General features: G+C 41.4%; 1 protein-coding gene across 1 annotated transcript in view; it reads right to left on the bottom strand.

The window, feature by feature from the left end:
- Positions 1-27,073, bottom strand: part of UNC5A (unc-5 netrin receptor A) — a 623,577-nt gene that overhangs the window by 116,116 nt on the left and 480,388 nt on the right. The window contains exons 8-10 of the mRNA XM_082255192.1: positions 4,541-4,726; positions 2,709-2,984; positions 223-310 (exon numbers count right to left, since the gene is read on the bottom strand). Coding sequence (XP_082111318.1) covers positions 223-310; positions 2,709-2,984; positions 4,541-4,726 — 550 coding nt within the window. The remainder of the gene's footprint in view (positions 1-222; positions 311-2,708; positions 2,985-4,540; positions 4,727-27,073) is intronic.

Below are 27,073 nucleotides of genomic sequence, written 5' to 3'. Positions count from 1 at the left end.
TCTACCTCCAAGGGAAATATAGAAGAAATTCAGAATGCTGCCTGGGGCAATGTAAGAGGTGTGTTTGATAGAAGAGATTATATTTGGATACAGTAACATAGCTGATTCTATTTTTGATTTGATTTATAAAGCTTAAGCCAAAATATGGTAAAAAAAGAATGTGCTGAAAACATTTTTTTTTTTCTGTTACAAATAAATTCTAAAACATCTTCAGGGACCTACCTCATATCCTCCTGTTTGTGAAGTGTCAGGTAGATTTCATAGATTTTTCCACGAGGAATGGCATCTGGAGGTATAAGCAGGCTAAGGCCTGAGGTAAAATAGACAGACTAGCTCTAATGCATTGCCATATGTACAGTTTTGCACATATGCTGTATCTGACAATGAATACAGATAATGAAAAATAATGCACTTTACAACTCTTTAAAGCACATGTGTACTAGTAAATTAAAAGATAACATAATTAAAAATGAAACATTGTGATGCTCTTTAAATATTCACAGATATTTCTTAGTAAATGATAAAATACTGAACACTTATTGAACTGTATCTAAAGCCAATCATTTTTTTTTTTTACGTTTTGGAATATTGTGGAAGATCTTTTATTAGGTTTTTATTGTTGTCTGTTTTATTGATGTAGATATTCACCCTCTCTCTTTTATTTTTCTTGACCATTGTCACCAAAAACGAGATCTACTGAGGAAACCTGCAAGTGCATTGGAGGTAAAGGGAGTAGGTTCCTGGTTCCTACATCTTGCTAAACGCCTCCTCCATGGACACCACAAGTGGGTATCATGCAGGGCTGTAATGCTGGATTATTGCTCTGCTTTTCCTAAATCAGTAGAGGGCAAGTCGGTCAGCACACATGGACCTCAGATACAGTAGGAACATGGTAATGTGGTCATAAGTGTCCAGTATCTCTTTGCACATACTGGTAACTCTGCAATTTTTAGCTTTTACAATGTTTAAAATGTATTAGCAATTCACAAATGTTTCCTTCTGTACATCGTAAAAACACAGTATTTTTAGATTACAGTGGCCAAAGCTGAATTTAGTAATGATTTAATTACCTTTACTAACTACCAGTCATTACTGAATGTCCAAATTTCCTACATAGCAACATTTTGAATATCTAAGAATACTACAGACACTGCCTATCTGCTGTGCTAGAGGTATGTAAAAAAAATCCTTCTCAATATCATTCCCCAGCCCATTGATTTTAACCCATTACCTTCATCACTGACCTTAACATGTGCCATAACAATCTGCGCTCGCAATGCTGGCTCAGAGTTTGGTTGCTTTGGTGTATGATGCAAGAGGGTCAGCATATAGATCAGATCATCACTATAGTGGCCATAGATGTCTGTACCCACTGTTGAGTTTACTTGTAGAATATGCACCTGAATGTAGTTGTGGTTTCCATCTGAATGCATTGAAAATTACATGCCAAGCAACAAGTCTTAAAATGCACAAAGGGTACATTGTGCAGAAATGTCATATTTATCATGCCTAACTCCACTCACTTGTTTTCTTGATTTTTTAAAATAAAATAGGTTGAATCCCAAATGCCAAACAAACATAAAGAAAGGTCAAGTTTATATTAGCTATGTGAGAAGTACAGTGGGTATAGAAAATAATCACCCCCTTAAAATAATCAAATGTTGTTGCTTTGCAGCCTGAAATGAAGACAGACACAAGTTTTATTTTATCCAGCTGTATTTACTCAGTGCAACTTATAGCATCGAAGGGAACGATATAACTCCAACATGTCAGAACAAAATAAAATAAAATTCAAAACAGAATCACTGAGTTGAAAAAAGGATCACCCCCTTGTGTCAGTATACTCAGTATATTGTAAATGATTCAGTAACTGATTTAGAGTTGCTGTAGCCCTCTTGGTAGCCTCTATGACCAGTTTCCTCCTGGCTCTTTCATCTAGTTTGGAGTGACAACCTGATCCAGGAAGTGTCTGTGTTGTACCAAATACCTTCCACTTCTTAAAAATAGACAACACTGTTCTTCTAGGAATTGATAAAGCCTTTGACATTTTTTTTTGTATCCATCTCCTGACTTGTGCCTGCCCACAACGTTATCCCGGAGATCTTGGTGACAGTGCCTTGCCACTCATAGTTGATTGTTTGCTTCAGGTGCACTATCAGGGAAATGCTCCAGGAAAGCTTGTTTCATGCTGAGCTAATCAAAAGGACCACAGCTGATCACAGCTGAAAGTCAAATGGCTTTGTGTGCCATTGAGAAGGTGGTTAGCTACACCTGATTGAGTTTACAAGTCATTTTTAGGAGGGGGAAATCCTTTTTGCAACTCAGTGATTCTGTTTTTGAATTTTTGTTTAAATTTTTTCTGACATGTTGGTGTGTTATCTTTCACTTGGATGTTATAAGTTGCACTGAGTAAATACAAATGGATAAAACAAAAACGTTGTCTGTCTTCATTTCAGGCTGCAAAGCAACAAAATGTGATTATTTTAAAGGGGTTGATTAATTTCTCTACCCACTGTAATTCACACAAAAGAACCATTTTTTAAAAATGCAGATCACTGAGCAGATCACTTTTTTAGGCAATGTTGCATTGCTGATTCCTTTCTAACCAGTGTAGCGGGGCACTGAGTCAGGATTCTAAGTAGAAACATTTTCTGTGTCTGGTCTGCAGCTTTGAGAGTAGTGGGGGGAACAGCTAGTCTAGTACATACCTGTATTTGGGATCTTTAGACGGCCTCCTAGAAAGTTGAAGGTTCCATATGCCATATTGTTGGATCCACGAGGCAAAGTACGGAAATAGGTCTGGGTGGAGAGACGTGGCAAAGTGTGGCTATGCTCCCTTGGTATACCTGGTCCCATAGGTGGCAAAAGATGTCCATTTGTTAGCTGAAATTTATTCCCACCATCTTGACGTAGGCATAAGGATCCTTGGTAGGTCATTGTAGCTGTGCTAAGATCTGGCTGAATGGTTAACAAGTGAGCCTGACCTAATTAAAAAAAAAAAAAAAACTGTGTCTAGTTTTCCGTTAAAGAACAACTGTTATACAAAATATGATAACCTGATTTAAATGTACTGCTTCAGATCATGCAAACATTTTAAGAAATGTTGTTCTTGAGGAATAGGTTTATTTAGGATATAAAGTAGCTATGCTCAGTGATGTAAGTTGATCAGTGAAGGACTGGGAACTTTTGGATTAGGGAGCAAACACAACCAATTTCTGTGGGCTAAAAAAAAAAGAGTACCATGGTGCCACAGTGACTGGTATGCGTAGTAAAAGTCACGTTTTCCTGAAGGACATGATTTATTGTTATTTATCTTTTCATATTTTCAAACATAAGTTTCCTTTGCACCCTTGGCATTTGGTCACTAGACATCTCAGAACTGCATTGATGTTGGTCATGAAAGACTCTCTCTGCCACAATCTGTCACTATAAGTCAGAACACTGATTGATGTTTGAATAGCGAAGTATCTCCACTCAGGGTCACCAGTTAAACATATTTTAATTTTACTTATCCCCTAGTCCACCCCAAACTAAATGTGCCTTGGACCTGATGCTACATATAGGTCTTCTCCAAACAAAACATCCCATTCTTTATAACACTCTGAAACAACTGGTACATCCAATATTCCCAACCCTTGCAACTCTTCAGTATAGGTTTCCTGTCAGATCTGCTGTCAAAATTGTGTCAAAATTCTCTCCTACGAGAAAGTGTCATTTAGACTCCTTTACACATCATATGGTTAAGACCACACGAAAAGCATGTTTTTCCTTTCTTTGACCAGCATCTATTTTAAGGGCAAGCATGTTTGAATAGTGGAGCATTCTCTATCCACAAATACCACTAACCATTTTCACTCCAGGTCCATAGAAAAAATAACCTGGTCTTCCACCCCTTTGGTTACCACACATGTCTTTAACCTTAAAAACATAAGTTTGGCTATAGCATAGGGAAGCACTTCAAGCCCCCATGAGCTAAGGCACATGAGACATCTATGGACCCTATTCTTACACCTTATGCTATGAGTTTATATTACTTTGTGATCATTTACATTAGTTCTTCTACATTATTAGAACATTAAGAACAATGTTTTTTTTTTTTTTTAAATGAAATGATGCAAAATTCCTGAGCTTAGCTTAGAAAAAGATGCTAACATTTTTATTAACAAAAGTTGCAGCACTGAAAACTCCATATAATAATCAAACCTTGTGTTGAACAAAACATATTTCATATATAGGTTTCAGAAAATATTTTTAATGAGACATTTATTTTAAACACTGGAGGAAATTAGTGTAACTCCATCCTAAATAAGTCAAAATGAGTTTTTAAAGGGCTATTAGTGTCTAAGCTAACTCTAGGCAGCCAGCCAATGATCACTTATGATTTTTGTCTTATTTCCCCTAATGATATCCTGCTCTGGCATTACAATCACGGAGTGTCTGTTACTACTGTGCGTACATACTGCTTTTACGCAACTAACAAATGTCCCTAATAACAACAGAATACATTTTGAAGATGCTGTATTATCCTCAGGGTCCTCACCTGCTTTGCCAGGCTTGAGGCTGACAGGCTGGAACGCAGCTGTGAGAATGGAGGAATCAGCCACATCGGCATCCAGACCTTCTTTCCTACGCCAGCACACCAATATCACAGCTAGCAGCAACACCAAGAAAACTGCCACAGCCACCACTCCCACGTATAGGGCAACGTCCTCGGGAGCGCCCACAGCTGCAGCACCCAAAGGAATAAAAATAAGACAACATGAATTATTTTGTAGGAGACATATTAACCCATTTAGACACATTAATGTAAAATTAGCATACATACATTTACATATTGTACTGTAATGCTGTAAATGATGTTTTAGAAAACATGCAGACATAAACTTGACCCAAGGCCAAAGCTTTACTTATTTTGGATGGAGTGGAGAATGGTTAAAGCCCCTATCAGGTGTGCTTTTGCATCTGTGCCCCATTTGAGAGATAATTCTTCACTTTGTTTTCTGTGGACACAACAGTTAGTATGTACACGGGGGGAAAATCCCTCTCTTAATGGGAAAAAGAATCTCCGTTGTGACGGTGACAAACTCTACTTTATACTAACATTTTTTTTTTTTCAAAGTCAGGTTTCTGTATGTGAGAAGCAAAAAGAAGGATGAGTGCTACCAAATGGACCATTCGAGGATTTCCAAAATACCAGCAAAAGGGAATGGGATGAACTTCTGTGTAACTGTAACATCTGGATAAAAGCCTGAACAACTGAGGGATAAAGCATGCTCCCTGTGTGTATCTCATACGAGGCAGTTATATCACATATATAAACAGATATACAAACATAATAAAAAGTAGATAAATTGATAAAGCTTCACGCTATATGTGATGCTATAAAAACTTGTGTTAAAACTTGTGTTAACCACTTGCGGACCGCCCGCGGCAGATATACTGCGGCATGCTTGGTTGGCTTTGCGAACCGCCGTACCTGTACAGTGGTCGCGGGAGCACTCCTGGGGGCAGGCGCATGCCCACCCCCATTAGGAAGGGGGGTTCCATGGGACCGGTGGGTGCAATTGCCGGTCACCCGCGGTCGCTCCCCGCTGAGAGAGAATGACGATCTGCTGTTATAAACACAGCAGACCGTTGTTCTATCTGGAATGAACACAGAGAGCCTGTGATTCTCCTATTTAGGATCACAAGTCTCTGTGTTGATTCCACATGTCACTGCCCCCCCCCCCAAAAGAGTCAAAAATGTCAGTTAGGGGTCCGATCTGTCCGCTAAAAATCACAGGTTGCCGCCATTACTAGTTAAAAAAATAAATAAATAAAAATGACATAAATCTTTCCCCTAAATTGTAGACATGATAACTTTTGCGCAAACCAATCAAAATACGCCTATTGGGCCTATCAGTGCTCTGCGCCCCGAGCCCACCCTTTTTTTTAGCTCATTAGAGCCTCTGGCTCTAATCACATAGCTAAAAAAAACAAAGCCCCATTGAAGTCCATGTGTCCAGCGCCCCACATGTAGATTAGGGGGCCGGACGCATGGATAGGGGGGGGCGGCGCCCCGCTGCACCCCATATGCACCAACCGTCACTGATGAAATTGTATACAGAAATAGAATTAACCTGAACTAATTATCTAGACATCTGGACAGAAACAATGTGAGGTCATTAACATTTAACAATGGAACAGACAGACTTAACACAATCCGCATCCCACCTCAATAGACAGACAATAGAAAAAAGACTGCCAGTGACAGCCTGTCCGTCTCCTACATTGAAGTACATGGAATACACATCTAAGCATTGCTTTGATTATTTAGGAGTCACAGACTTCATGGCAACAGGCTATAGGTCTCACAGTGTAAAGTGGGATTAAATCTTCATATTTCTTGAGAGATATTGTTGATAAATATTACTCTCCCATTTGAAGTTATCCAAACCATTTTCTCAGAGCCCATTAAGTATCTGTCTTTCATTCCCAGCGATGGTGAGTACCATCACATCCTGCATATAGAGCCTCCACACCCCATTTCCCCCACTAGAATGTAAAATATATTCTTTGTCATTCTATCACATGGAGAGGGAGAATGACCAGTACATTCCTATGTGACAGGACCATACCGTGGTTCACCCTGCAAGAAAACTGCAGCATTACACACAAAGCACAGTGTATTCACCTGACGCCAGCCTAGCAGAAAACAAGCTTTCCAAGTGTCCTTTATACTTTGCATTGTGAACAAAACAGCTGAACCTGAAAGCCCTGCAAGCACTGCCTGTAATTTGGGATCAGATCTGACAGGCAGCTAAGCAAAACGCATACCTCTTACTGATCTGGAATGTCAGTTCTTTGTTCAAGAATACACCTGTTTCAAAGAAAGGAACACAGCTAGTCTAATCTATATTGCATGCTGTTTACTCTGCACTGGTGTCCAAGTAATGAGCACCAATCACTATTTTACATTGCCTGTAATAGACCCTTTAATTAAATGACCATATCTTGAAAATAATTGTATTTTTACTACTTAAAGCAGTAATAAGCCCAAAAACAAACATTTATTATTTGCAGCTTAACGGTTTCAACTCTCACACTGCTACATGTGCAGAACAGCTTATTCTGTTGAAAAATAGCAGACTTACTGGCAGGATCACCAGGTGAAATTAAAAGAAAGCCTAAAAAAGAAAAAAAAAAAACAAATGCAGCCATTATATCTTTTTTGTTAATTTCCCCGGGTGATCCTTTCAGTAAGTCTGTTGTTTTTCAACAGAATAAGCTGTTCTGCACATGTAGCAGTGTGAGAGTTGAAACAAAACCATTTAACACTGACAGGGGTGCTTACATTCATCATCTTTTGTTCAATTACTGTATTTAAAACCTTTATTCCAAAAGAAACAAAACAGTTTGCTGTAACTGCCTATAAAGTGTTATCTGGAGTTTGGCTTCAATTTGTTAGTGTATCTAAATCTGCACACAGGTGTCAAACTGGCGGCCCTTCAGCTGTTGCGGAACTAAAAGTCCCATGAGGCATTGCAAGGCTAACAGTTACAAGCATGGTTCCCACAGACAGAGGCATGATGGGACTTGAAGTTCCGCAACAGCTGTAGGGCCGCTAGTTTGACACCCCAGTGCATCCAATATTCCCCTCCCCCCCAAGACTGACAATGGTGCTGTCCAAATGTGTCTCTGTTGCTCCTTCATCCAGAGCATAGGCACCCTAATACAGGAGATGTGTTAATGGCCAGACCACCAGGTACAACTAATGCAGCCACCACATCTAATGAATGGTAAGCTGCAATATACTACAGTTTGGGTTTGGGGTTTAATACTACTTTCATATTTAAAGCGGAGTTCCACCCAAAAGTGGAACTTCCGCTTTAGGTATTCTAACCCCCTGACGTGCCACATTTGTCATGTCATTTTTTTTGGGGGGGGGGGGGGGAGCGGGTACCTAGTTTTGACAGGTACCCGCTCCCACTTCCGCTCGGAGCGCCGCGGCGCCCTGAACGGAAGTTCTCCTCTCCCCCTCCCTCCCTGCAATCTTCTGGGACATGTCAGAGGTCCCAGAAAATTGGCGGCCAATCAAGACGCGCAGCGCAACTCGCGCATGCGCAGTGGGTACCCGGCTGTGAAGCCGCAAACTGTCACAGCCGGGTGCCCACAGCAGTGATGCCGGCGCCGCCAAGACCAGAGGGAAGAGGATCGAGGCTTCGGGCGGCCGCATCGCTGGACCGTTGGACAGGTGAGTGAAAAGGCCGGAACTCCGCTTTAATGATAACACTTAGTATATGAAGTCCTTTCTTTTTATTTCTCATGCCTTTATTTATATTTTTTGCCACTTTCGACAGTAGACACATAGTGCATATCAGTGCAGCTACAGAGGGCACAGAAGTGAGAGTTAATAAAGTGGCTGTGGGTGTAGAAGTATACATTGGTATACACTGGTGGCAAGCACAGAAGTGCGTGTAGGCTTGGACAGTCTGATTTCTCCACTGCAGGTGTCGCTCGACCACAGCAATGTTGAAGAGGGTGAGAAAGTTGAGAGGAGCATGGTTCCTCTATGGTTTCCTGAGTCACTGGGGCAGCGATCTGGTTGGATGCTGGCAGCCCATGTGACTCTGGTGGCCATCTTGGGTCAGGCAGAGTTTGTTTTTTAAGATCCTGGCTCCTCGGATTGGCGCGCATTTCGTGTGTGGGTAGTGTAGGTACAGGTCACCCATCTTTCAGGGACAGTGAATAGCGGTAGGGAGAGGTTCTAGATGAGTAAAGAAAGGATAGGGACACAACATCCATCCTGAAAGCCTCCCCACTTGGGTACAGACTGGCTAGGCTGCATTCCACCCCTCAAGACAGACACTGTCAGCACCACTGAGACCTGCTCTGCTACACGCTGCTTTTACATTCTGTGAGTATTCTCAGTTGGGTTGTCTTCCTGCTGGGCTTTTTTTGAACTGCTAAACTTTGACTTTAACCGCTTGCCGACCGCCACAAGTAGATTTACTGCGGCGGTCAGCCCCTGCCAGGCAGAGTGACGTTAATTAACGTCACTAGCCTGGGAGGGTCTGGGGAGCGAGCGCGCGCCCGCGGAGGCGCGCTCCCGCTCCCGCGCGGTCACGGAACTCCCCGCGCGTGTGACTGGCGGACCCGATGTCCGCGGTCACTCGGCGATCGGCGGGGGAGAGGGAGAAAGTCAGGCGGCTTGTGTAAACAAGCCACCTGTCATTCTCCTCGGTGTAAAGACACTGATCACACGGATCTACTATGTAGATCCGTTGATCAGTGTCCTTACAGCTCAAGCCACAGCCAATCACAGTAGAAAGCACGCCCCTAGGGACACACACAGCCCCTCCCTCCCAAATAAAGTTAACCCCTTCACTACCAGTGTATTTTTACAGTAACAGTGCATATATATAGCACTGATTACTGTAGAAATGTCACTGGTAACCCCAAAAGTGTCAAAAATGTCAGTCAAGGGTCCGATCTGTCCGCCGCAATATCGCAGTACCGCAAAAAAAATCGCAGATCGCCGTCATTACGCGTTAAAAAAAAAAACAACAAAAATGACAAAAATCTTTCCCTTTGTTAGTAAACGCGATAACTTTTGCGCAAACCAATAAAAATACGCTTTTTGCTATTTTTTTTTACCAAACATAGGTAGGATAAAACAAATTGGCCGAAAATGTTAAAAAATTTTGATTTTTACATTTTTTTGGGGAATTTCATATAAAAAAATGTGAAAAATATTGCTATTTTTGCAAAATTTACGCTCTTTTTTGTTTATAGCGCAAAAAGTAAAAATCGCACAGGTGATCAAATACCACCAAAAGAAAGCTCTGTTTGTGGGAAAAAAAGGACGTCAAATTCGTTTAGGTACAGCGTCGCACGACCGCGCAATTGTCCGTTAAATTCACGCAGTGCCGAATCGCAAAATACCCCCTGGTCTTTTAGCAGGAAAATCCTCCGGGGCTTAAGTGGTTAATATACTGTAAGTTCTATTTTTTGCAACTGGATTCTAGGTGTTTACTGCTACAGCAGCACGCTTCACCCACTCACATGCGTATCAGTTCATTTGTGGCAGGCACAAAAGTCAGCATCAATTAATTGATGGTGGGCACAAATGGGCAATGTGAAGGAAATATAAAACTGCACAAGGCCCTTCAGGGATACAATTTAACAGAAGTCAATTTAACACAAATATATACACAATGTTTTACTTTAAGTTTGGATGTAAGGCTCAGTTCACACTGATGCGATGCGGGAAGGCTGCGAATTCGCAGCCTGTTCCCGCATCGCACACGCACCCCCGGCAGTTCACACTGCCATATGCGATCCGCTGGGGGTGTCAATGTAATCTTAACGACACCCCCAGTTTGATCGCATATCGCAGTGCGATCGTGCAGTTCGCACAGGATCGGATCGCACAAGTGTGAACCGCTGTGCGATCCGATCCTGATGCGGCAGCAAAAATGCCTCCTGTGCGTGTTTGCTGCGGGTGCGATGCGAATTTAGCCATACAAAATGTATGGCTAAACTCGCACCGCACAGCTGATCGCATGTCATGTCGGAGCAGTGCGCTCCGACATGACATGCGAACCCCGCACATGCAGTAGTGTGAACCGGGGCTAAGTTATTATTACATACATTACTTTTAAAGCATCTAACGCAGCCCACTTACAGTATTTGCATTTGTGCAGAATTATTTTGGATATGCAATCTGTATTTAAAAGAGAAGTATAGGGTTATTTTTATTTTCTTTCTAAATCATTTTAACCTAGGTGGATGCAGCACCGGTCAGATGTTGCATCTGTCCCCCGCTGGCTCTAACACCGAGAACCGAGTGATCAAACACCACTGATCGCTCTGTTCTCAGGGTACCCTGAGCAGTGAGTTGGTGACTGTCAGTCACCAGCTCTCTTCTCCCCCCCCCCCCCCCCCTGGGCAATAACTGGAGCACTGGGCTGTGTTGAGGGTGGGAGCGGGTGGGTCAGGACCTCAGCAGCTAGCCGGTCCAGGTATGTGGGAGGATCCCAACTTCATTGTCACATACTTGCCCGAGCCTGGACCGGCTCTGTGATGTCAGCCAACAGTGGGCTGTCAGCTAAAATAGGGTCACAGGAGTGCAGAACAAACGTGTGATCCAAAAGAGAAGTACAACAAAACGAGCTTTGAGTGTACTTCTCCTTTAGGGCAGGGACAAGGAGAAAATGTAAACTCCATTTTACTTTCTGCATTAGTGAATTTGATACAAATTGTAGTTGATTGCTATTCTTCACTTTTGTATTATGGAGGAACAACAATGACCATTCAAGTCTATAATTAGTTAATTCCGCTCCCATATTTTAGCAACAGCTACTTATAGCATTACAAATCATACATGTAAAGAAGAGTTTTAAAACATGGCCCATTGTAAGAATATTTACATGTGGCAAATTTATTTCACAAACAATTCTATAAAAAAATTGGAAATACTTTAAATTCTCTTTAAGCAAGCGAAAATGGGTGCAAATAAGCAAAAAGTATACTTGCTACCAGGCAAACAGATTGTTCAACATGTTGAAAAATGAAACTCATTAGGACTCAATGGGCGCTTTTTCATGCATTTGACCTGCATTTAGGATTAACCCTTATGGAGTATCTTACCAAAATGTGATTTCTGTTGAGGGGGTGCCTAAAATCTGACTTGAATCTTAGCGCACACTTCTGGAGAAAATCATCGAGCCAATTACAAAAGCATGAAATTGGATTTTTTTTGCCATATTGCAGACTGAATTGCAAACGTAATTTATAATAAAAACAAATTACAGTATAGGTTGTTTAGTAACTGTAAATGCCATATTACTATTATTTTTTTTTTTTTTGCTGTATATTTTTTACCATGAAATTGGGGTTACCTTTTAAATTAATAAGTGCTTATTTTTTACCATGACATGCTATTTACATTGTTTTTTTTTAATAACCTAGAGCAGTGATGGCAAACCTTGACACCCCAGATGTTTTGGAACTACATTTACCATGATGGTCATGCACTCTGCAGTGTAGTTGAGCATCATGGGAAATGTAGTTCCAAAACATCTGGGGTGCCAAGGTTCACCATCACTCACCTAGAGGTTGGATAAAAGGTGTAGTGTGGGCTAATAGATTATTTATTCTTTTTTTAGACATCCACCATATATTACCAAACGTATTGGGATGCCTACCTTTCCACGCAAATGAACTTTAATGGCATTCCAGTCTTAGTACTTAGGGTTCAGTATTGAGTTGGCCCACCCTTTGAAGCTATAACAACTTCAACTCTTGTGGGAAGGCTGTCCACATGGTTTAGGAGTGTGTCCATGGGAATGTTTGACCGTTCTTCCAAAAGCGCATTTGTGAGGTCAGGCACTGATGTGAATGAGAAGGCCTGGCTCACAGTCTGCGCTCTAATTCATCCCAAAAGTGTTATTTTGGGTTGAGGTCAGGCCTCTGTGCAGGCCAGTCAAGTTCCTCCACCCCAAACACGCTCATCCATGTCTTTATGGACCTTGATTTGTGCATTGATGCACGGTCATGTTGGAATAGGAAGAGCCATTCCCAAACTGTTCCCACAAAGTTGGGAGCATGAAAGTGTCCAAAATGTCTTGGTATGCTGATGCCTCAAGAGTTCCTTTTACTAGAACTAAGAGGCCAAGCCCAACTTCTGAAAAATAACCCCACACCATTATCCCCCCTCCACCAAATGATTTGGACCAGTGCACAAAGCAATGTCCACAGGACTCCACAAAGTATAAAGACATGGATGAGTGAGTTTGGTGTGGAGGAACTTGACTGCCCTGCACAGAGTCCTGACCTTAACCAGATAGGACACCTTTGAGATGATTTAGAGTGCAGACTACGAGCCAGGCCTTCTCTCCAATATCAGTGCCTGACCTCACATATGCGCTTCTGGAAGAATGGTCAAACATTTCCATAGACACACTCCTAAACCTTGTGGACAGCCTTCACAGAAGAGTTAAAGCTGCCATCGCTGCAAAGGTTGGGCTAACTCAATACTGAACCCTACTGACTAAGACTGGGATGCCATTAAAGCTCATGTGTGTGGAAAAGCAGGCGTCCCAATACTTTTGGTAATATAGTGTATATCAGACCAAAAAATGGGACAGCTAAGGTGAAAAGGGGCAGAGGGATTCGGTTCCAAATGAAGGATATTTGGGAATCATGCATTTGTGATTGTATGTATGGTAATCAACTGACACTTCAACATTACTGAGAGTGGAAAAGAGTGCACTAGATTCAATAGTATAGCTACTATTAAGAGTTTAGGTTCATTATGCTTCTCTTACCTTCATGTATAATCAATAAGAAGAGACCTAAGTATTTACAGCAGCCAACCCACTAAGAGCCTGCTTTGAGAATGTGTGTGTGATTTTTTTCAGACTGCCATTGCTGATCCTAACGGAACTGTGCAATGTAAGGAACACACCTACATTACCAGTGTTCAAAGTCATGGTTAGAGCTGCATGAAAATGAATTAGCTTGTAGAAAAATCAACAATCCAATCCCTTGGGGGACCTTAATCAGCATTACGTTTTAAGGGGGGAATTAATTAATTTGTAAAAGTCATTTAACTCTTCCACTACGGCAGACATTAGGCAATGATTTATCCTTATTGAAACAGGATTGTTTTCTGCTTAGATAGCTCATGAATTATCAATGATTATACTGAGCAAATATTTTAAGAGGGGCTACAAAGAGAGATACAATCTGAACAGGCAAATGTAAAGCTGACATACTACAAATGAACTACCTAGGCAAAGAAAACAATCTTTAATTGTCAAACTCAAGACTATCTAAGAGACATGAATAGTGGTCTTAAAGCGTATCTAAACCCAAGACACAATTTTAATATATTGCAAATACTTAGACTTAGAGGTGGGTGCAATCGTTTTTTTTTTATGCTTTATTTTACCCTGCTAATTCTGCAATAAAATTTGGTGTGTGGGGATGAAATGTTATTCAAGATTTATCCTTGGAACGTACCATCCCCACAAGTAACAACAGAAAATCAAAGAGATATGGGACTTTAAATGTTCATTCCAGAGTTGTTAGACACAAAGAATTTGTAAAAATATAACAATATTTATTAGACATCACATATGTTAAAAAGACAGTTTTAAATACATATTCACGATAAAACAGCCGCATAGATATCTATCTTGGCTTTGGGATCCAGTTGATTGGCCAACACATTTTTCAGGTAACTATGCTTCATCAGGGCTGCAAATCCTCTAAGAAAAATAAAACACAATATTGCCGCGCTATAGGCAGTAAAAAATATATATATAGGTGACCATATAGTTGATCACGAATCACAGGGGTAAAGCAGCCACACAAAACCTGGAAATTTTCAGATTTAAAAGACATAGGACACTAAATGTAGCGCTAAACCCAATAACATATATCGTGAAAATGGGGAAACAGTCCATGTAGATGTATCTTCACTTTTATAGAGGCGAATCCAGAGTAAACCACCACCAGAAAAGCACTCAGAAACACCACCACTCCTTACCAGATGTCGTTGATCCCCACAACAGGGATCAAATGCGCATAAATGAAGGATCAGAGACTTCTCACTCAGATATCCAATTCATAGGCAAAGGTTCAGAGATAGTGTGTGTTTAATATGGAAAAAGAAAAAACATCACATAGCGCAGACTGCTTCACAAGAATTTATTCCCACTAAAAAGAGCCACTTACAGGGTTCAGAAGAAATGTTCGCATGAATAACCAGAGTCTCCCTGCCCGTTCTTAGGCATCCTGCTGTCAAGTGCTCGGTCTATGGCCGCTCTGTATCCTCCTCGCTGCGGCACGCGTCGCTTAGCACGCCACCCGACGCACGTTTCGACTTCAGCAGTCGTCGTCAAGGGGTGTGGTTGCCAGCTACGCTTGTGCCTTTTCTAATGACGGAGGAAAGGAGGCCGGAAGTGCGTAATGCCGGAAACCGGATATGCGCTCCACGGTCCGGAACCACCCGGACAGGAAGGAGGAAGAGATGGAGAAAAACACTATAGGGGGATGGAAATAATAATATCCAAAAAACACCCCCAATATTGATAAAAATAGCGATATTCTCCACCTTCCGAATGCCCCGACCTATAAAATATTAACAGCGGGGCAATTCAAATAGTAATCAAGGATAAAAATATCCACTATAGATTTAATGAGCGCAGCCCGAGGAAACAGCGCCACCTACCGACACAGACAGCAATGACACCCAAAAAGGACTAGGGAGTTACATTATTATAACAATAATGTCTGAACAGCAAATGACGATTAAAATCACATAAAATTTTTAACAATCATAAAAAACATCACATAAAACATATTAAAACATTTTTGAGTCAAACTGCACAAAGAATAGAAATTATGAGTTGCTGATATGGGCATTTAAATCCCATTCTACATTAAGGCCCAAGGGGGTATAAGATCTTAACCTATATATCCAATTAGTCTCGAGCTTCGAGACCCCCCTTGTCATATGGCTTCCCCTCCAGTGGCCTGAAAAGCAATCAATGCCCAAAAATAGGGTTCCACTGGGATCTTTATTGTGACACTCAGCATAATGCCTTGACAGGCTATGCTTCGGGAAGCCCTTGACTATGTTGGCCACATGCTCCTTGAGCCTCACGTGAAGCTCTCGGATAGTGCGGCCAACATAGTCAAGGCCGCATGGACATCTCACCAAATAAACCACATATCTTGTGGTACATGTTATAAATGGCTTAATGGTGTAATCCTGACCCGTGGTTTCGGATCTGAAAGTGTCCACGCGCCTCCTCTTTTCCACATTTAATTTACAGATAGTACACCTCCTACATTTGTAAAATCCTCCCATCTGTTGAAAAAATGAGACTCTTTTAGGGGGGTCCCTGATGTTAGGGGCTATCTGTAATCTCAAGGGGGGAACACCCCGATAGATGACTTGAGGCTGTGGAGGTAAGAGAGGGCCCAACACTCCATCGTTTTTAAGGATATGCCAGTGACGGCGCAAGATGTTTTTTACGGAGAAGTGTTGGGTTGAGTATGTTGAGAAAAAGGCGAAATCAAAAGACTTCGGTGAGTCTCTCTTTTTTGGCTGTAGGAGATCCCCCCTAGGCATGGAATCAGCCTTAGTCATAGCCTGAGTCAAGAGGGACTCATCATAGCCCTTTTCACGGAATCTCTCCTTCAAGATGGAAGCCTCCAACAGGAAGTCCTCCCTCCGTGAACAATTGCGCTTCAAGCGCAAAAACTGACTGACAGGAACGGACTCCAACCATGCCTTATGATGGCAACTTGTGGTATCTATGAATCCGTTCCTGTCAGTCGGCTTAAAGAAAGTGGAAGTAACAATCTGACCCTCCTCTATACGGATCTTAAGGTCGAGAAAATGAATTTCTTCACTACTCGACTCATAGGTCAAGCTAATGCCCCTTTGATTGTTGTTAAGGGTGCCCATAAACTGACTCAGGGATTCCCTCGTGCCATCCCATAGGAAGAGGATGTCGTCGATGTACCTACGCCAGAGTACAAGCTCCGGCCTCGGCACACCCCAGACGACATCCTCCTCCCACTTAGCCATGAACAGGTTGGCCATACTGGGCGCGAATTTCGCGTCCATGGCCACACCCCTGTTCTGCAGATAGTAGGTCCCATTGAACCAAAAATAGTTCCTGGACATTGCATAGTCTAAGAGGGAAATAATATAATCCCTCTGAAAGCCCAAAAGGTTCTCGAGTCCCAAATAATGAGACACTGCCTCTCTGCCATGTTGGTGCGATATTATAGTATACAGTGACGCAACGTCCGCTGTAACAAAAATATAATTCTCCTGCCAGGTGATGTTGGTGAGCTCATTAATCACCTGCATGGAGTCTCGCAGGTATGAGGGCATCTTAACCACCACAGGTTGTAAAAAATGGTCAATATATTTGCCCACCCGGGAAGTGACAGAATCAATGCCACTAACTATGGGTCTCCCGGGTGGGCAAATCGGATCCTTATGTATTTTGGGCAAAAAATACATGACAGGCACCCTAGGAGCGGAGGGCACCAAAAATGCCTTTTCCTTCTTAGTGAGGAGTTTCCTATCAAAACCTTCCATCACTAGGTTAACCAGCTCCTTCTTGTACTTAGATGTAGGATCCCCACCTAATGGCAAATATGTCTCCCTATCAGATAAAAGTCTGAGCATTTCTGCGTCATAGGCGGCGGTGTCCATAATAACAATCCCGCCGCCCTTGTCCGCAGGCCTCACAACAATATCTTTTCTTTCTTTAAGAGACTTCAAACCTCTATAAAAGGCAGAATTCATCCCGCATTTATTCAAATGGAGTTGGTCGATATCCTTAGCGACCAAGTCCCTGAAAACCGCCACAGCAGGTGCTACTGGGCCCGGGGGATTGAATGTTGAGGCATTAGAAAAATTAGTGCTTTTTATGCCCATATTATACTCAGACTTCGATCTTGTGGAGTTCGTGGCAAAATACCTCTTTATATTGACCTTTCTTACGTATTTTTGGAGGTCAATAAATGTACCAAACTTGTCCAACTGTTTTGGGGGTGCATATTTCAGACCCCTGTTGAGAACGCACTTCTCATCATTGGAGATCGGGGCAGAGCTAAGATTAAAGAGACCTCCGTCCTTCAAAGACGCCTCTTTTTTCTGGCGGAGTCTCCTCCCCCCTCTTGACCCCCTTTTTTTAAATTTTTTCTTCTCTTTACCTTGGGAGTGACCCCGGGAAAAAAACGCTGATTAGGGGTATCGTGAGATACATTTTGATATTGTCTATCCCCTGTTCTAGGATATTGGTCCCATTGTTGTGAGGGGTGTGCATTTGAGCCACCTGACCAACCACCCTGTCGGTTCGGGGGCGCCCCCCCACCCTGAGGGTGAGTGGTCATGTAACGCTCAGGCTCCCTATTCTCATTAGCCAAGGGGGCAAATTTATTCATCACAGGCACATTCCTGGAGATATTTTGAGGGTAAGAGGAACGACCTCTACCCCTACCCCTACCCCTTCCCCTACCCCTCCCTCTGCCCTGATGGTTCCATTGGGACGGCTGGGGGAGAGGGGAAAAGGGGCGATTCACATCCACCCTTGAAGGACCGGCAACAATGGGATTGGGGATAGTAGAAACCTCCATATCATTGTCTGAGTCCCCAATGGGTGCCGAAGCGGTTTTAATAGACTGCCATTTAAAGATTTGCTGTGAGTTGTAATCTCCCAAATCTCTGGCGTACTTTTTCCGCTTCTTCACCCTCTGATCGGCATCCTCTTTCTCTAAATGCCTCTTGAGTGCCTCGGACTTGATTTTATATTCATCCTTTTCTTTATAAGAAGCAAGTTTCTCTTTAATAACGTTAATGTCTTCATCTAACTTAATCATTTTAAGCCTTTTTTTAGAGACCATAAAGTTGAGAAGACTCAGCCCTGCTTTGTTAAAGAACAAGGACCACTCACTCAAATCCACTACATCACTTTGGGGGAACACCTCCCATCTGAGACTCCTGGGCACCATGCCGTCCGCAATGTACTTTTCAAAAAAAGCCACATCCCATCTGGCATGGAGCTCAGTTGTCATCAGATTTTTCAGCCTTACGAACAAACCTCCTAGATCGTCCGAGGCTGAATCTACAGTGGAAAAAATCCCAGCTGTGTTGATGGTATGTGATGTGCGGAATTCAAATATATCCATCTGTGCAATTTATATCAAAAATACAAAGATAAAACATATAAAAATAGACCCAAAGTCTAATCCTATGAGCTGCAGCACTTTTAAAATTCTAAAACAAACATAAAACACAATATTGCCGCGCTATAGGCAGTAAAAAATATATATATAGGTGACCATATAGTTGATCACGAATCACAGGGGTAAAGCAGCCACACAAAACCTGGAAATTTTCAGATTTAAAAGACATAGGACACTAAATGTAGCGCTAAACCCAATAACATATATCGTGAAAATGGGGAAACAGTCCATGTAGATGTATCTTCACTTTTATAGAGGCGAATCCAGAGTAAACCACCACCAGAAAAGCACTCAGAAACACCACCACTCCTTACCAGATGTCGTTGATCCCCACAACAGGGATCAAATGCGCATAAATGAAGGATCAGAGACTTCTCACTCAGATATCCAATTCATAGGCAAAGGCTCAGAGATAGTGTGTGTTTAATATGGAAAAAGAAAAAACATCACATAGCGCAGACTGCTTCACAAGAATTTATTCCCACTAAAAAGAGCCACTTACAGGGTTCAGAAGAAATGTTCGCATGAATAACCAGAGTCTCCCTGCCCGTTCTTAGGCATCCTGCTGTCAAGTGCTCGGTCTATGGCCGCTCTGTATCCTCCTCGCTGCGGCACGCGTCGCTTAGCACGCCACCCGACGCACGTTTCGACTTCAGCAGTCGTCGTCAAGGGGTGTGGTTGCCAGCTACGCTTGTGCCTTTTCTAATGACGGAGGAAAGGAGGCCGGAAGTGCGTAATGCCGGAAACCGGATATGCGCTCCACGGTCCGGAACCACCCGGACAGGAAGGAGGAAGAGATGGAGAAAAACACTATAGGGGGATGGAAATAATAATATCCAAAAAACACCCCCAATATTGATAAAAATAGCGATATTCTCCACCTTCCGAATGCCCCGACCTATAAAATATTAACAGCGGGGCAATTCAAATAGTAATCAAGGATAAAAATATCCACTATAGATTTAATGAGCGCAGCCCGAGGAAACAGCGCCACCTACCGACACAGACAGCAATGACACCCAAAAAGGACTAGGGAGTTACATTATTATAACAATAATGTCTGAACAGCAAATGACGATTAAAATCACATAAAATTTTTAACAATCATAAAAAACATCACATAAAACATATTAAAACATTTTTGAGTCAAACTGCACAAAGAATAGAAATTATGAGTTGCTGATATGGGCATTTAAATCCCATTCTACATTAAGGCCCAAGGGGGTATAAGATCTTAACCTATATATCCAATTAGTCTCGAGCTTCGAGACCCCCCTTGTCATATGGCTTCCCCTCCAGTGGCCTGAAAAGCAATCAATGCCCAAAAATAGGGTTCCACTGGGATCTTTATTGTGACACTCAGCATAATGCCTTGACAGGCTATGCTTCGGGAAGCCCTTGACTATGTTGGCCACATGCTCCTTGAGCCTCACGTGAAGCTCTCGGATAGTGCGGCCAACATAGTCAAGGCCGCATGGACATCTCACCAAATAAACCACATATCTTGTGGTACATGTTATAAATGGCTTAATGGTGTAATCCTGACCCGTGGTTTCGGATCTGAAAGTGTCCACGCGCCTCCTCTTTTCCACATTTAATTTACAGATAGTACACCTCCTACATTTGTAAAATCCTCCCATCTGTTGAAAAAATGAGACTCTTTTAGGGGGGTCCCTGATGTTAGGGGCTATCTGTAATCTCAAGGGGGGAACACCCCGATAGATGACTTGAGGCTGTGGAGGTAAGAGAGGGCCCAACACTCCATCGTTTTTAAGGATATGCCAGTGACGGCGCAAGATGTTTTTTACGGAGAAGTGTTGGGTTGAGTATGTTGAGAAAAAGGCGAAATCAAAAGACTTCGGTGAGTCTCTCTTTTTTGGCTGTAGGAGATCCCCCCTAGGCATGGAATCAGCCTTAGTCATAGCCTGAGTCAAGAGGGACTCATCATAGCCCTTTTCACGGAATCTCTCCTTCAAGATGGAAGCCTCCAACAGGAAGTCCTCCCTCCGTGAACAATTGCGCTTCAGAAAAACTGTAATTATGTACAGAAATTACATATGACACATTTGCTTATTACATAGCATAATGTCATAAAGGTTTTCACATACATCTTTATTAGCTCAATATACAATGTAAAGGAATAATATATGTAAAGGAATATATATATCCAAATGTATATTGCATATAATATTCCTTTACGTTGCATATTGAGCTAATAAAAATGTATGTGAAAAACTAAATGACAATATGCCATGTAATAAGTAAATGTCTCATATGTATTTTCTGTATATAGTATTTTCTGTATATAGTATTTTCTGTATATAATTACAATATTTTTTAGAGGATCTGCATCTCTGATGAAGCCGCGTTACCCACGAACTGCGTTGGCCAATCTACCTAGATCCCAAGGCCAAGGTAGATATTTATGCGGCTATTTAATCAGTAGATATGTTTTTAACATATGCGATATCTAATAAATATTATATTTTTTACAAATTATTCAAGTCTGTGTCTAACAACCCTGGAATGTACATTTAAAGTCCCATATCTCTTTGATTTTCTAATAATCCTGAAAGTAACACACTTTTTGTCTTGGGGACAATTCACCCTTCACCATGCTATAGCCATGGAAGAGAAGCGTTGTCAACCTAGGACTAGGACACGGCTACGGAACACCTCCCCATCTACCCCTCTTCTTACCATGTAATAAGTAAATGTGTCATATGTAAATGTGTCATATGTATTTTCTGTACATAATTACAGTATTTCTTAGAGGATCTGCGGCACTGATGAAGTGGGGTTACCTGTGAACTGCGTTGGCCAATCAATCGGATCCCAAGGCCAAGATAGATATCTATGCGGCTGTTTAATCCGTGAATATTTTTTTAAAACTTTCTATTTATTATATGTGATATCTAATAAATATTGTTATATTTTTACAAATTATTTGAGTCTGTGTCTAACAACCCTGGAATGTATATTTAAAGTCCCATATCTTCTTGATTTTCTAATAATTGTGAAAGTAACACACTTTTTGTCTTAGGGACAATTCACCCTTCACCATGCTATATCCATGGAAGAGAAACGTCAACCTAGGACACAGATACGGAGCAACTCCCCATCTACCCCTCTTCATACCATGTGGGTAGTTTGTAGTCTATAAGCACGGCTGGGATCATTGTAAGTATATTTATTAGGCTAAAAGATAGAATTACATCGTTTACATACATCTTAGGAAAAATGCTATTTTATTTATGTTTGTTGGTCTAAGAAAAATCATTTATATTAATAATTAAACCTTCCTTAAGGGTTCACACCATGGCAGCACAGGAACGCACTGTGTGTTCTTGTGCGATTCACATGCAGTTCTCTGTGGTGCAATTTCAGTTCCATTTACTTTGAAGGGGATGAAATTGTACCGCATCGCATCAAAAGTAGCACATGCACTACGTTCATAAATACACTGCACCCAGATTGCATAGTATACTATTTTTGTACCATGCAATTAGGTGCGGGCAAACGCATTGCATTTGAAACCTGCATTGGGGGTGTCATTAACTTATTATTGATACCCACTGCAGATCACAAATAAACAGCATTTTAAATGCTCTGTGTATTGCATTCCCGTGGTGTGAACCGTCCCTAAAACAGAAATCGCCCAAAAATTATTTGATAGAAGTGAAGTTGTGGGATGTTTTTCTTTAAATACATAGTGCATTGATTTTAAATTAATTTTGATTTATTTATTTTTTTTACATTTAGTGCTAAAAAAATAAAAAATGCTTTATTTCTTTTTACTTACTATCACATACTATTACTTACTATCTATTACTATTACTATCATTTACTTACTATTTCGTATTTACCATATACGGACAGCAAATGGTGCTCTAAGCAAGAGTTCTCTGAACTCACAGATAGCAGCTATTGCTTAAAATGGACCTAAATGAGTCACCTCCCTTGCTTTCTAATAAGAGACTACAATGTGTTAATGAGTCAATTAACACAGTCTACCAGAAAGAATACAGACTGTTCTGGGTTTTTTAATTAGTGTCATGAGTGTCTGGTTTTAAATGTCTATTTGCAAAATAAATATTTTTGACAATCAATGAAATTATGCAAAACAGTTTGTACACTTGAAAACTGTTGAAAATATTTGAAAATGTCCAAATTGTCAAATAAAAATAAGAAGAGTTTCTTTTTAAGGTAATCAACCAGCCATACAAAATACACGTGGCCATTTCTTGTAACTATACATATGATTTTTTTTTTTTTATTATCTGACACATTCATGTTTTTGGAACGCATGGTTGGTACAGTTTCTAGACACTGATATATAGAACCACAGTACACGGTTTGCTTTATGACTACAAATTGCCATATTGCCAGTATCAATCATGGACCTGCCTGTGATCAATCAATTTGTAAAATAAGGGCACTCTCAGTGGGGTATGCAATTTATAAGGTAAAAGTCTACATGGTTTGTTCAAAGTATAAAAAATGTTGTGAAACGGGTCAAGGTGACTCCTGTACTGTGTGCTGCATATTATGAATTAACCTTCTTCTTTGAAAACACCAAATTTCATATTGGTAAGCCTGTAATGTTGATGTTGTAAGAAGATCCCCAGGACAGTAATGAGGATTATACATCTTTCACGCCTATTCACAATCCATGTTCAGAAGGAAAAATGCAGTCACTTGAATCTGTACAGTTTTATGCATTAAACGTATGTGTATGACCATATCTACAGAAAATTGCTTCAACGGAGTTTAGGCCTAAAGCTGGCCAAACACTCCAAAATTTATGAAGAGACATTCAATTCTATGTTTTGCTAAAAGTACAAAGTACTTATAGACATAACATGGGATTTTGAATGACTGCAAGGATTTTGCATCAAAATGACCATGTTGAATACAGCAAAATAATCGAATTGCTTTCTACAAAGGTGTTGTCGTTTTTTTCCTATTTTGATTCTTTTTTTACTTTAATTGTAGTTTAGATTGGGGATTGAAACTGAACAATCGATCAAATTCTGGTGATAGATCAAAAAGTGGTGGATGCTTTTGAAACAGATCACATACAGTGCAGATAGATCATCGAGGGTTTTTCATTGATAAACAGAGGTACTAATTGGTTAGAGCTTCTTCTGTGGTGACTGATCACTGAAAGGTTAATGCACATACATTTTAGACTGGTCACTAATGGTTTAAGACTTTAATGCCCCCTACACACGTGCAGATTATCTGAAGACTTTTGTCTTCAGACTTACCTTTTCTATGTAGTGCAAGGGCCTGCCGGATTGCATACAAATTGAAAGTGTTTAGGTTTGACCTCATATTATATGGTTTTGGTAAGTCTACAGACAAAAGTCTTCAGATAATCTGCACGTGTGTACGGGGCATAAGACCATGCTTTTGGTGGCACTTTTCTGGCACTTTTTGTTTGCAAGTTTAAATCCATATTTTTTTCTAGAAAACTACTTAAAACCCCCAAACATTATCATTCATTTTTTTTAGCAGACACCCTAGGAAATACAATTCAGATTGTTGCAATTTTTTATGTCACACTGTATTTGCTCAGCGGTTTTGCAAACGTTCACTTCTGTGTGTGAGCACGGAGGGATGGGGACGCTTTTAATTTTTCTTTTCTTATTTATTTTTTATTTTTACACTGTCTCATTAATTTTTTTTGGGGATTTCTTTTATTCCTTTTACAAGGAATGTAAACATACCTTGTAATAGAAATAAGGATGAAAAGTCATCTTAATGGAGAGATCTGAGGTCAAAGAGATGCCAAATCTCTCCTTTATCTATAAAAGCAAAATACCTAAAACAAAAATTTGATCTTGTTTACATCCAGCCTGGACCAGAAGTGATATCATGATGTCGCTCCAGTCCTCCAAGGCCACAGAGGCGATCAAAGAAAGAAAAAAGATCAACTCTTTGATCGCCTGTGTGCCCAGCTGGCACTGTTGGATCGTTTCTCGGGCAAACTGGCAGAAACTGTAAGCCTGAGAAACACCGGCAAGCGGCGGAAGGGTTCTTCATTCCCAACGCTTCTGAAAGCATTACAGTGGTTCATAAGCCACTCAGACCAGTTTCATGGGAAAGTCAGCTGCCAGCTGTAAAAAACAATACCAGGGTTATGGCTGATATCTACAGCCATAATCCCGGTAAACCAATCGCAAACCACAACGTTTATATATGTATTGCGGTCGGCAAATGGAGCACATACATTGCAGATTGGGCACTGTTGGGTTAATGCTCATACTCTGCTGATGTAAAACTTGCTACACCCACTCCTGGGCTACACACTGAGAAGCAATGAGAAACTTCTGCCGAAGAGAAAGGGGACAAAGACAGCTATTTAACCTCCTTATCGGTATTCCCGAGTGTGGCTCGGGGTGCAATTTCACTGCCATTAGTGGTAACCCCGAGCCACACTCAGGGTACCAACAGGGAGCATCGCTGGATCCTGAAAGAGAGGGTACTCACCTTGTCCCGGGATCCCGCGATGTGTCCCTGCAGCATATGGCGGCCGGATCTTCCGCCCGATGCTGTGAGCCCCGGCTTCCGTCTTCTGCGAGCGTCACGTCGCAGGGGGGTGGAACCGGCGGCAAATTCAAAAAGTTAAAAACACAAACACACTGATATATTGTAATCCTATTGGATTACATTACTAAAATAAAATAAATTGACCTTAGATTGCCCCCCAGTGCTTTCCCCAGTGCCCTTCCTGCATTTTTCCTGTACTTTGTGTCTGGAAACTGCAGAGCGACTATGGCATCAAAAAAGCGCGCCGCCACCTCAAAAGCGGTATATGACCTGCTGGAAAACAGCGACAGCGATACAGAATAGCTTGCAGAATGGAGTGATAGCGATTCATGGGGAAGGACATAGTCATCGGACACAGAAAGCAATTTCAGCGACTGTGCCCAGCGATGTGCAGACTTGGTGCTCGATTGACTGCGGTACGGAGCACGTAGCGACCCCAAGGTTCCCGTTTACTGGAGCACCTGGTATCAAAGTGGATGTTGAGGATGACAACCCCTTGGCATACCTCCAACTCTTTTTGACCGATGAGGTTATTGAAAAGACTGTTATGGAAACAAATCGATACCAGGAGCAACAAGCTGCTGCGCATCGTCGATTTTCAAGGAGCAGGATGTGGGAACCAGTGACCAAAGCGGACATCTGGAAGTTTCTGGGCCTTATTATTCTGCAGGGAGTGGTGGGGAAACCCCGGCAGAAGTGGTATTGGACCACCAACAAATTCCTGGCCACTCCTTTTTTTGGCACGTTCATGTCGGAATACCAATTTTCGCTCATTATGAAATATTTGCACTTTGCAAATAATGATGAATTTGATGAGACTTCTCATTCAGCTCCAAAGCTCAAAAAGATTTGGGACGTTTATAAAATTATTCTAAAAAATTTCCAGCAGTCCTATGTACCAGATAGAGACATTTGTATCGACGAAAGTCTAATGGCCTACAAAGGAAGACTCAGCTGGATACAGTATATAGCGTCAAAGAGAGCACGCTTTGGCATAAAATCATTTATGCTATGTGAATCCAGCACTAGTTACATATGGAATTCGGTCCTATACACTGGGAAAGGAACCAAATTCAATGAACGATTCAGCAGTTATGGAATGGCAACCGCTTCGGTTCTTACGTTGATTGAGCCATTGCAGACAATTTTTATACGTCTCCAGAACTCTATGAGTTCCTTCTTCAAAACAAGACGGATGCGTATGGGACCGTTAGAGCTAACCGGCTTGACATGCCACCAACCTTTGCCAATAAAAAGCTCAAGGCAGGAGAAATAGATTCCTGGCAGAAAGGCAAAATGATGGCACTGAAAGCGACAAAAAAGATGTGTGCCTAATCAGTACCATTCACAACACCTCTACTCTCATGGTACACACAAAAGCTGGAAAAGACGCAATGAAACCACAACTGGTGATGGATTACAATAACACCATGGGAGGTGTGGACAGAGCTGACCAGGCCATGACTTTTTATCCAGCAATGCGGAAACAACAAAACAAATATTACAAAAAAATCTTCAGGCAACTTCTTGAACAATGTTTGTAGAACGCATTCATTCTACTAAAAAAAAAGAGTGACAGGCTTGTGGTTCATGTGGACTTTGTTTGTAAAGTTGCCGAACTGATATTTCTCAGGTACCAAACACCAAAGGCTGTAAATAGATCCGGATGCTGTGCTGCTGGTGTTGTGAACCCCGAACGCCTGACCGGTTGTCACTTTATGGACCACATTCCACCAACGGAAAAGAAGCCTGCACC

Source organism: Pelophylax lessonae, assembly GCF_965119305.1.
Source record: "Pelophylax lessonae genome assembly, chromosome: 4".
In the NCBI taxonomy this organism is placed as follows: domain Eukaryota; kingdom Metazoa; phylum Chordata; class Amphibia; order Anura; family Ranidae; genus Pelophylax; species Pelophylax lessonae.
Note: the sequence above shows the minus strand (reverse complement) of the source record. Positions and strands in the feature narration are given on the sequence as shown.